The sequence below is a fragment of the Gigantopelta aegis genome, chromosome 1 (assembly GCF_016097555.1).
Source record: "Gigantopelta aegis isolate Gae_Host chromosome 1, Gae_host_genome, whole genome shotgun sequence".
In the NCBI taxonomy this organism is placed as follows: domain Eukaryota; kingdom Metazoa; phylum Mollusca; class Gastropoda; order Neomphalida; family Peltospiridae; genus Gigantopelta; species Gigantopelta aegis.
The window spans coordinates 14,440,337-14,453,239 of NC_054699.1; the positions used below are offsets into that span (position 1 = coordinate 14,440,337).

The window sequence follows — 12,903 nt, forward strand, 5'->3', positions numbered from 1 at the left end:
GTGGGTTGTTGGTTTTTGTTGTTGTTGTTGGGGTTTTTTGTTGTTTTTTGTTGTTTTGTTTTTCTTCTTTGTTTTGTTTTTGTTTTTGTTTTTGCTTTGTTTGTTTGTTTTGGGTTTTTTTGTTCATATCGAAAATAATATGGCCCTGGTTAGGGTAGAGTAAATTTCTAATTGTGTAGATGTGTTTTAAACATAAAAATATTTAACATTAATAAAATCAACAATAACACCTTTTTTTCTTTCTTTTTTCTTTAGATTAGATATTATACGGTTATTTTTGCCGAGTAGTACATCTATAACTGATATGTTGTTTGGTTTATGTATTTATTTATCAATATGTAATATACTCTGTCAAAAAAGAAACGCATAGGTGATAGGGAAAGAAGAAAAGTGTTTGATTTTACAAAATATCATTTCTTTGTCCAATGTTGCTGAATGACCTGGAATGGGACAGCATGCCAAAATGCACCTTAAAACAAATTTAACGCACGTTGTGGCACGTTGTGCGACAATTGCAGGAAATCGGCGTGAAATGGTCAGATTTGGGCGAATGCACGTGAAAATGGGGGAAAAGATTGGGGTAGTGATGAGTATTTAAAGCTGCAATGCTCGCAATGATGCCTCATTTCCATTTCGACGTGGACGAGTTACAAAATGCCAAGACTAAGCCGGCCGCCTCCAGTTAGGTGAATCGCAGTCAGCAGTCGCACGCCACATGAACGTCCATCAGAGCACCATTTCACGTCTCTGGGACAGGTACCAGCAGTTTCAATCAGCTGAAGACCGGCCCAGAAGTGGAAGACCTCGCATCACAACTGCAGCACAAGATCGCTACATCCGGGTTCTGCACTTGCGTCACCGAACTGCCACAGCAAAGAACACTGTTGGACGCATACCTGGTTTGAGAAGGGTGTCTGCACAAACCATTCGGAACCGACTTCGAGAAGCTGGTTTACGGGCTAGGAGACCGTATGTTGGCCCCGTCCTGCGACGTCAACATCGACATTTACGTGTTCGCTGCTGCACGAATCTACAGGGGTGGAACTTGGGAAACTGGTGGCGAGTATCGTTCAGCGACGAGTCACGTTTCCTTCTACAGCGACGTGATGGACGACGTGTTTACAGACGCCGCAATGTACATTTTGCCAACAACTGCGTTGCCCAAGTTGACAGATTCGGCGAAGGGAGTGTCATGATGTGGGGAGCCATCTCATACACCGGCAGAAGTGAACTTGTGTTCGTACAAGGCAACCTGACAGCTGTACGCTACCGGGATAAAATTCTTCGCCGTCACATGCTTCCCATTTTGGATCGACAGCAGGACAATGCCAGGCCGCATACGGCACGTGTAACAATGGATTTCCTACAGAATGAGAACATTAATGTGCTGCCATGGCCATCACGATCGCCAGATCTCAACCCCATTGGACATCTATGAGACCAACTGGACAGACGTGTACGTCATCATGACCTGGAGCCTCAGACGCTTCCGCAACTGTCACATGCACTGCAGGAAGAATGGGCTAGGATTCCACGTCTATGCCGCGCAGTGATTGCTGCTGGTGCTGGCCACACAAGGTACTGATTTTAGCGCCCTCGTACGACGCAGTTTGGAGACGAGTATCTTGTGATATCATAATTTATCAGCACAAGCACGAGCGTGGGGGGGGGGGGGGGTATTCTTTTTATCATCCATTATCATTCTGTTCATTTGCGACAGTTGTAAACAATGTCAGTAATGTGGGTTGAATGTCAGCGGTAGACTCGTTAACTAGCAGAACGGCAGTGGCGTGATGTCACTAATGGTAGGTTTAGCGCTGAAACAAACAAAATGACGTAACAAAACATTGTCTTGTGATTAAAATTTGACCAATCAATATTATAAGAAGCGATAACTCCTGCGGAGAAATCGCAAATTATAGTGCCAGCGATATCTCCTACAAAAGCCTTTAATGGATGATATAAGTTATTTTAGAAGTGTTATAGGATAAACAGAATTCGCTACTCGTGTTTTTAATATGTAAAATATCAACTCGACAGGCCCTCGACAAATACCGATTAACATAGACTCGGTTGATATTTTCCCATATTAAAAAATACTCGTGACGAATCATATATGTATACACACACCTTTTTACAGTGTTGCTTTAACACATTATGGAATGATCTGAACGTTCATGGAACACACACACACCCACATGCACACACACACACACACACATACACACACATACACACATATATGTATATGCGTGTGTGTATGGGTGTGTGGGTGTATGGGTGTGGGTGTGTGTATGGGTGTGTGTGTGGGTGTATGGGTGGGTGTGTGTGTATGGGTGTGTATGTGTGTGGGTGTGTGTGTATGTATGTGTGTGTGCATGGGTGTGGGTGTGTGTGGGTGTGTATGTATGTGGGGGTGGGGGTGTGTATGTGTGTATGGGTGTGTGTATGGGTGTGTGTGTGTGTGTGTGTATATATGTGCGTGTGGGTGTATGTATGTGTGTATGGGTGTGTGTGTATGTATGTGTGTGTATGGGTTTATGTGTGTGTGTATGGGTGTATGTGTGTGTATGTGTGTGTGGGTGGGTGTGTGTATGTGTATGGGTGTGTGGGTGTGGGTGTGGGTGTGTGCGTGTGGGTGTGTTCCATGAACGTTCAGATCATTTCATAATGTGTTAAAGCAACACTGTAAAAAGGTGTGTGTTTCTTTATACTTATTTCCCTGTTTATGTCCAATTAAGGTTGAATCATGCTGTCCTGGACACACACCTCTGTTATATGCGTGGTCTGTCAGAAAGACTCGTAGCTAAGGTCAACTGTAGTGACTTACGTAAACTTTATAGCCATTCCACAAAGCATCCTTAGAGTAAGAATACCTCACAATATAATCGATTTGGTCATTGGGTGGTATGGCATTGACGACCTTGTCATCACCTAAGAGCAGCCAGTCGTACGTCATGAAATTGTTATCAAACATATATGAGTTAACAGTACGTGCTATCAAAAAAATGACGAACGATGTTCTCACAAATTGGTATGTAAGAAATACTATTATCCCACTTGATATGTTGGTTATTGAAGGTTGAGTTGATAATAAAGTTAAAACCGAACTTGGTTTGACAAGTTATAGTAAACTGTCAATAGATGACATTAAGTATGTGTTTATTTTCCATTAAGGCTTTTTCAATTTAATAAATCCACTGTTTACTGTTGATTTGAATTTCACAAACCCAAACCTAGGTTGTAGCATTTTGTTTTGTTTCTTACATATAAATAAGTAGTGAAATTCTTCTCCATTATCATTTCCTTGGTACAGTGTAGACAGTCTGTTTTCGGCTGGGTTGATATTCCAGCGTCCCGTTTGTATTGGTAAATAATAATTAAAGTCGTGAAGGTATATGAAACCATGTTTCATGGGCGTACATGGGGGGGGGGGGGGGGGGGGGATGGGGGGGGGACCGATGGGTTCGACCCCCACCCCCCCCCCCCCCCCCCCCTGAAATCGCTTTTTTTATAATTTAATATATCTGACATTGCTATCTGACATTATTATATTTACTCAACATAGAAATATATGCCCAATATCTCTGCAATCTATTTTGGAACCCCCCTTTTCAAAACTCAACATAGAAATATATGCCCAATATCTCTGTAATCTATTTTGGAACCCCCCTTTTCAAAATCCTATGTACGCCCATGTGTTTCACTACAGATGAGAGCTTGTCTGAACCATGTTAAATAAAGGCGAATACATACAGGTGTGCGTGGAATTATTACAATTATATATTTATTTTAGTTTTAAAAATATTAATAAGATGGCTTTATGAGCATTTCCCCGAGTGTTCGTAAACTGGTTGCATAATAAATAGGTAGTGGAAGTGGTATTCATCTCCAATATCATTTCCTTGGTACAGTGTTTTTGGCGGGCATTGGTATTCCAGCCTTCTGTTTTTATGGGTAAATTATCACTACAAAAATATGTCATGATTGATAGAGTAGTGAATATATGTAACCATGGTAACCATGCTTTACTACAGGTGATTTTTCTACAGAAAGCTTGTCTGCACCATGATATAATAGAGGCGTCTGAATAGACACACAGATGTGCAGGGGATAATATTTCAAGGTAGTAACTGTGAGTAATTTACTGAAATATTGCTTTAATCTCTAATTTTCAATACTATCAACGAATGTGTCGTTTTCCGTGTTGTCAGCTAAATGCACTTTCCACTGAACAATACTAGAACTGCCAAAAGCACATAGAAATGCATCTCTACAGTTTCAGAATCAACGGATTTTAAGTATATAAAACAGTGTGACTCGACTGTTAGATCATTTTAATATTTTAATTATACTATGAAATTGAACACTGACATTAATGATATTACAATCATATTATAATACACAATGAAGATGAATAGTTTCAATATCGTATTCAATTATACCTCTTTGGTAGGAATATGACTTTAATGATATTATTATTATATTGTAATTAATGCATGTTGTCAAAGTCAATATGTTTAATAGCATATCAACGTCCAACACGTTGACAAGCTATATTTACATATGACAGAAATTCGATTATGTTTGTATCTACTACAGATCCTAGTCTGTGGTATGTGCTATCCTGTCTGTAAGATGTTGCATATAAAAGATCCCTTGATACAAATGGAATAATGTAGCGGGTTTCTTCTCTATGACTGTGTCAATATGACCATATGATTGACATACAATAGCTGATGATTAATAAATCAATGTGCTCTAGTGGTATCCTTGAACAAAAACAAACGTCATACTACAGATCCTGAATGCAATGATAAAATGATATTAATAGAAATGAGAATATATAATTAATATGTTTATCTGTATGAATGACGTCAGGATGACGTGACGTCACCTTATTGTTAAGTTGAGAAACGCAAAAATGCCGAAACATATTATTAAACAATTGAATATTTGCTTATTATTCAATCTTACTATAGTGATAAAGACATTTTCAAACGTGTGATAAATATATCTTGTAACACACATATGTGCGATCTGGACCGGAACTTATAAATGAAGTTCTATTGTTATTTCTAATGTATTTATCGCCTTTTTATTACTGACGTCATATCTGATTTAAAAATTAGGTGACATCGTATTTGAAACATTACAAACATTATAAAATATGTTTCAATCAATAAATGAACATCGTTCGGCGCAGATGCTTGGTGTCGCTAAATTTAAAACCACTGAATTTCTGTCACATGTAAATATAGCTTGTCAACGTGTTGGAACGTGATATGCTATTAAAACTATTCACTTCGACAACATGCATGCATTACAATATCATAATAATATCATTAACGTCATATTCCTACCAAATAGGTATAATTGAATACGATATTAAAACTATTCACCTTCATGCAAGCATTATAATATGATTGTAATATCGTTAACGTTAGTGTTGAATTTCATAGTACTCGCGTATATTATATTAAAACAATCTAACAGTCGAGTTACGCTGGTTTATAGACTTGAAATTCGTTGCTTCTAAAACTGTTGAGATGCATTTCTGTGTGTTTTTAGCCGTTCTAGTATTAGTCAGCGGTAAGTATATTTAGCCGACAATACGAAAAACGAGATATTCATTGATAATATTGAAAATTAGTAATGAATGAATCAATGAATCAATGTTTAACGACACCCCCAGCACGACAAAATACATCGACTATTGGGTGTCAAACTATGGTAAATAAAACAAATAAAGAGATTATCAACATCAATATAAATATTCAAGAGTGTATTGAAAATTAGAGGTTAGAGCAATATTTCTGTGAACTAGTGACCGTTACTATCTTGACATATTACCATATGCGCATCTGTGTGTCTATCCAGACGCCTCTATTATATCACAGTGAAGACCAGCTCTCTGCAGAGAAATCATCTGTAGTGAAGCATGGTTACCATGGTTACATATCTTCACTACTCTGTCAATAATGACATATTTTGTAGTGATAATTTACCCATACAAACAGAATGCTGGAATACCAATGCCCGCCAAAAACACCTGTACCAAGACAATGATATTGGAGATGAATACCACTACCTATTTATTATGCAACCAGTTTACGAAAACTCAGGAAAAAGGCTCATAAAGCCATCTTATTAATACTTTAAAAACTAAAATAAATATTTAATTGTAATAATTATACGCGCACCTGTATGTATTCGCCTTTATTTAACATGGTTCAGACAAGCTCTCATCTGTAGTGAAGCATGGTTTCAATACCTTCACGACTTTAATTATTATTTACCAATACAAACGGGACGCTGGAATACCAACCCAGCCGAAAACAGACTGTCTACACTGTACCAAGGAAATGATAATGGAGAAGAATATCACTACTTATTTATATGTAAGAAACAAAACAAAACGCTACGACTTAGGTTTGGGTTTGTGAAAAATTCAAATCAACAATAAACAGTGGATTTATCAAATTGAAAAAGCCTTAACTGAAAATAAACACATACGTAATGTCGTCTCCTGGTAGTTTACTACAACTTGTTCAAACAAGTTCGGTTTTAACTTTATTATCAACTCAACCTTCAATAACCAACATATCAAGTGGGATGTAGTATTTCTGACATATCAGTTTGTGAGAACATCGTTCGTCATTTTTGATAACAAATACTGCTAACGCATATATGTGTGATAACAATTTCATGACGTACGACTGGCTGCTCTTAGGTGATGACAAGGTCGCCAATGCCACACCACCCAATAAACAAATCGATTACATTGTGACGAATAGTTACTATAAGGTTGCTTTGTGGAATGGCTGTAAAGTTTACGTGTGCAAGCCGAAACTAAACCTCGGCCCTCACAAAAAACAGTTTGTTCCTCGGGTTGGAATTGACTTATCTATACCTCACAACGGTGATAGATTCAACTAGTCTGTGTATCTTTGTCATACCCAGTCCACCACAATAAACCCAGAAATAGGTTGCAACTAATTATTCGCTAAAGCATAATTATTATTTCTAGAACAGCCAATTAAGAGTACTTTCTTGTTTCTTAATAAGTATTTGTTCACTTGCAGAATATTATAATTTTATAAATTCATTTTGAAATCTGATAATATATGCAGTCCAGAGAGAGAGAGAGATTGAGAGAGAGAGAGAGAGAGAGAGAGAGAGAGAGAGAGAGAGAGAGAGAGAGAGAGAGAGAGAGAGAGAGAGAGAGAACTTCACATACGTTGTTTGCGCTTCTTAATTATTGCACGAGTTTATGTTTACAACGTATTTATAACATACATTCTTTTTAATTTAACATCATAACTATACTTTCTGAAATCTATAAATAAATCCTACTTTTTATTTTCTTAACGTTAGCAATCATATTCTGCGGCAGTCTTGTGTTATGTTTCAAATACGATGTGACGTAATTTGTAAATCAGACATGACGTCAGTAATAAAAGGTGATAAATCCATTAAAAATAAAAGGCGATAAATCCAGTAAAAATAAAAAGCGAATTCCCCATTTATACGTTTCGGTCCAGATCACACATATGTGTGATACAAGATACGGTTTGAAAATGTATTTATTACTATATTTAGATTGAATAGGTATGTAATAAAAAGCAAATATTCAATTGTTTAATAACACGTTTTGGCATTAAATAACCCCCAAATAAGTATTACAAATTGTTGATTGTTGATGATTAGTGGTTACAAAGGAGGGTTTTTTTTAATACAAAATACTCCAGAAAGAAAACATTTTCACTTGTCCAAATAAATTATGTTTTATTCAAGTACCTGGATGATGTTTTTGGTTGATTAAAATAAAACTGCTCTGTAAATTTCTACCTGTCCACTGGACAATCACCAAGGCACATTTTGCTTGTCCGAATAGATTTTCACTTGTCGGAATAAACGGACAAGTGCTTATTTTGAGCACTGATACACGGCGGCCGATTTTCTGACGTTCTGTCAGAACCATGCTAATTTCAACCGCAAAGCCGCAAGTCATCGCGACATGCCACTTTTCTGACCAATCATGTGTGTGTGTGTGTGTGTGTGTGTGTGTGTGTGTGTGTGTGTGTGTGTGTGTGTGTGTATATATATATATATATATATATATATATATATATATATATATATATATATATATATATTAATCCACATTTTGTAAGCTATCAGTGTCTATGTTTGTTACTAATACTAGTTATGTTGATTTCTTACAGGTTCATCGCTTGATCTCACTGGGTCTTCCTCTCATGCAGTTCTAGGAGAGTCTTTTACATTCACCTGTACAGTCAAGCAGGCGGTTGGTCTTGTCAATGCAGTATATTTTAGTAAGGCAACATCCTCGAGGCCGTTAGGTACTCTCTACCAAAAAGGCAATTCGTGTATTTTGTCTGCTATTCCAAAACCAGGTTACTTTCTATCCTGTGGAAGTGGAACAGACATCAGTTCGTCCAGCACTAAGAACTACACCCTAAAGATCAACAGAGCTGCACACCTTGATGCTACAGATTGGTGGTGTGGACAGAATAAACGTGACAGAAAGAGTTCGATATTTAGACTGCAATTATATTGTGAGTAATGGATTTATTTATATAAGAATTGTTTGTCATTTTTATACTAAATTTGTGACTGTTATATATCGATACATATACTAAAAATTATAGGTGAAGACGTTGTCCAATCAGACTAGAGTAAATGATACAATCGCGGGAAATTTGCAATTATATAAAACATTGTTTGTCTGTTTTGTGTGAATTTATCGATGTATAACACTCACAAATTTTATAAAAAAATCTCGTAACGTAACAAAGCGATTTTGTACTAAATTTGTGACTGTTATACACCTGACTAAAACCCCGGTAATAAGAAAGGTGCTGAATTAACATCAATTGTGGGGTTTTTGTTGGTTTGGGGGGGGGGGGGGGGGCGAGTAAACTATTGGCGACAATCTTATATTGGTTAATACATTGTTAAAAGCTACTATTTCATCAGCCTGCACTGATAACAAGTTTCTACATTTAGTTTCCACCCTAGGTGCATCATAATGTAAATAATAAACACGTACCCATACAATGTTGTTACTGTTTGTATGATAATAATCTGATTATTTGAGAGAGAAAAAACTAAAAAACGTAACAATGCGTACATAGACTTGACATCATTGACTTGGGGGAAGTAAATAAACGTCTATCATATTCACAGGAACGACTCATCAGCAAGTTTATCTCAGGCCTGTATGAACGAGATCTAGGAGATGGGAGGGCACAGTCTCTAGGTGGTGGCGCAAGCCAGATTTGTATTTTTATGGAGTAGGATGAAAACATTAAAAGTATCAAATGCAGCTTATGCTTTTAAAAGGATAGTAAACTCAAACAATAGCCTTGTTTGCTGGAAAGATGCATACCCGGACCATCAACACATGCTGACATTTAAGAAATGAAAAACACGTAATTTTAGAGTTAATAAAAAACCGGGATTATTCCTGCTAACTGCCAGCAGCAATCGTGTTTAATTTTTGTGGCGTCTGGTACTATAGCTTGGAGCGAAAATGATGTCAGCTCCGACTAACTCCTGTATGCACAGTGTAAACAAACGCTCTTATTTACAAGGTGCTTCGCTTTCATCAACCTGACTTGTAAAACAACATAAATGACTTGATAATATAATAAACTATTTAACTACATATATTTCAGTTTGCATCAATAGAATGAAATGGGAGTATTTTTCTCTCTTAAAAAATCCAAAGGAAAAATGCATACTATTCAGAGCCGTAGCTAGCAGGGGGGCAAGGGGGTGGGGGCAACCGAAGTGATAATTTTCTTTTCTTTGGGACTACGTAATTGGTCAGTTGTTTGATGGGAAAGTCTACTTAATAAAGGGTTTTACAGAATTATTAACAGTAATAAAGCAGGACGGCTGAAATTTACTTGGGGTTGAGTAAATAAACGTCTGTCATATTCACAGGGACGACACACCAGCAAGTTTATCTCAAGCCCGTATGAACGATATATGGGAGGAGGGAGGGCAGTCTCTAGGTGTGGGCACAAGCCAGATTTGTATGGAATGCAGATTTTGTTTTAAAGGGATAGTAAATTCAAACAAGAGCCATACCCGGACCAACAACACATACTGGCACTTTAAGAAATAAAAAACGCGTAATTTTAGAGTTAATAAAAAAACGTGATTATGCCTGCTAATTGGCGTCATCCATTTTGTTTCATTTTTGTGGCGTCCGATTCTATAGCTTGGGATGAATTGACGTCAGCTCCGACCAACTCATGTATGCTCAGTATACACAAACGCTCTAATTTATGACGATGCGCTTCGCTTTCCTCAACCTGACTTGTAAAACAACATAAATGACTTGATAGTATTCTAAACTATTTAAATAAATATATTTCAATTTCCATCAATAAAAAGAAGTATTTTTCTCTCAAAAACTCCAAAGGAAAAATGCATATTATTAGGCCTGGCAGGTTAGCCCACAATACCCTGTGATCTAAAACAAAAAAAAACACGCGTATTTTTTTGGTGTCTAGACAGCAGTAATTAATTACCTTGACTTGGTTACTTTCCAAATATACACCTACCAATCAGGAATCACAGGTACAGCGCATGGAAAGAAAAGACCAATTAACTAAGAAAACACTCTGATCATAATTTCAGTGCGTTGGTTAATGTATGGAGAAAACATGATACAGTTATTTTTAAATTTGGACAATGATGGTTTATTTTGTATTCTAAGACTAATTCCTGACGAGACACGTTAAGTATTACATAACCACTGGCTCGCCAGAGGGCATATTCACTGGGATGGTACAAAATGGCTGCGATTTTTATATATAATAGCCGTCACATTTAACCGTTTTATTAATTAAATATAAGATTTTATCATCCATTGAAGGCTGTTGTAGGAGAGATCGCTGGCACGATAATTTGCGATATCTCCTGTGATATTATGATAGCCTTAGGAGATATGGCTTCTTTTGTTAGGTCACTGTGTATGTTTCAGCGCTATTCTACTAGTTAACGAGTCTACCGCTGCCAAATAAAGTGACATTCAACCCACATTACAGACATTGTTTGCAATTGTCGCAAGGAATGATAATGAATGATGAAAAGAATACCCCCTTCGTGTCTTGTGATATCATAATTTATCAGCACTCGTTGATAAAAGTATAAACTCGTGCTGATAAATTATGATATCACAAGACACTCCGGGAGTATCCTATATCCTTGTTGATATTAAGCAATAATGTGCATTACATATCGTTGAATACGCATACCAGTCCAAATATCCTGCGAGATCATTCCTTTAAAGGGACATTCCAGAGTTTGCAGCATTCTATGATGTTTCCGACTAATAACATATTTCTACGATTAAACTTATATATTAATATATTTTATTGTTTAGAATATCAATGTCTGTATATTCAATGTGTTTCTGGTCATCTTAATATTTGTAAGAAGCCCCAGCTGGGTTTTGTCTTTTGTATTTTAGGAAATAAAATGAAATTTAACCTAGTACAAATATTAGAACGATCAGAAACACGTTTAATATACAGCCACTAATATCGTATGCAGAAAAATATATTTGATATGTAATTATAATCGTTAAAAAGTTCTGTTAGTCGATAACATCTTTAAAATTGCAGCAAACTCGGGAATGTCCCTTTAATCAATCAATTTTACCATTATTTTATAAAATATCATTTATTTATGTTTTTGGTTCCTTTTTTTCTCAGATGGTCCACACAATGTTGCACTCGATCCTGCCTCTACTGGACATGTTACAGAAGGAGACAGTCTGACTGTGAACTGCACGGCACAGTGTAACCCATCACCGTGTTCCTTCTCATGGACAGTCAAAAACGACACAGTCTCATCAGGCCCTCTATTGTCACTGACAGACATCAGCTTGAATAAGAACGGAAGTGTTTATGTGTGTACAGTTAACAACACTGCCATTCAAAACTCTACAACAATAGAATTCACGCTAATTGTTAAACGTAAGCTATTCTAGTTTATTTATTAATAGATAACCTTACAGAAGAAGAAGTTTCTTTTGTTTAACGACACCACTAGAGATTGTGTCGTATTGAATTTCGGGGTAGTGCTTTAAAAGTCTTTGAATTTTGTAAATATAGAATTTATGCTCAAAAAGTGATTGAATTTTGTGACTAAGTGCTTGGATCTGACAAAGAAGAAAAACCCTCCTAAAATTTAAAAACGAAGATCCACTTGCAATAAATACAACATATTTATGTAAAAACAATTAAACAGAAAACCCTTTTTGTTGATAGGGGCAGGACGTAGCCCAGTGGTGAAGCGCTCGCTTGATGCGTGGTCGGTCTGGAATCGATCCCAGTCAGTGGGCACACTGGGCTATTTCTCGCTCCACCCAGTGCACCACGACTGGTACATCAAAGGCCGTGGTGTGTGCTATCCTGTTTGTGGGATGGTGCATATGAAAGACCCCTTACTGCTAATCGAAAAAAGTAGCCCATGAAGTGGAAACAGCGGGTTTACTCTCTCAATATAATATGTGTGGTACCATATGTCTGACGCCATATAACCGTAAATAAAATGTGTTGAGTGCATCGTTAAATAAAACATTTCTTTCCTTTTGTTGATTTTTCATTAAAACTGTAAACCTACTACCGGACATTTAACGGGTGTTGAATTTTGCGCACCCAGGAAGTGGCGATATGCTATAACTGTGCATGTCTTGTCAATTTACTCTTGAATCAGAAAATGAGTGGCAAATGTTTGTTTAACGTGACGTTAGAAGCTAACCTACTTTACTGTGACTGGTTAAGGTTATGTAAAATGACAAACCGAAAACACCATGTGGTTTTGGTGTGATCCGTTTTTCATATAACAAGCATGGCC

General features: G+C 36.9%; 1 protein-coding gene across 1 annotated transcript in view; it reads left to right on the top strand.

Moving 5' to 3' along the window:
- Positions 1 to 5,442: 5,442 nt before the first annotated feature.
- The window catches only part of LOC121390128, a 35,814-nt gene continuing 28,353 nt past the window's right edge, over positions 5,443 to 12,903 (top strand). The window contains exons 1-3 of the mRNA XM_041521903.1: positions 5,443 to 5,592; positions 8,229 to 8,582; positions 11,757 to 12,020. Coding sequence (XP_041377837.1) covers positions 5,550 to 5,592; positions 8,229 to 8,582; positions 11,757 to 12,020 — 661 coding nt within the window. The 5' untranslated portion in view covers positions 5,443 to 5,549. The remainder of the gene's footprint in view (positions 5,593 to 8,228; positions 8,583 to 11,756; positions 12,021 to 12,903) is intronic.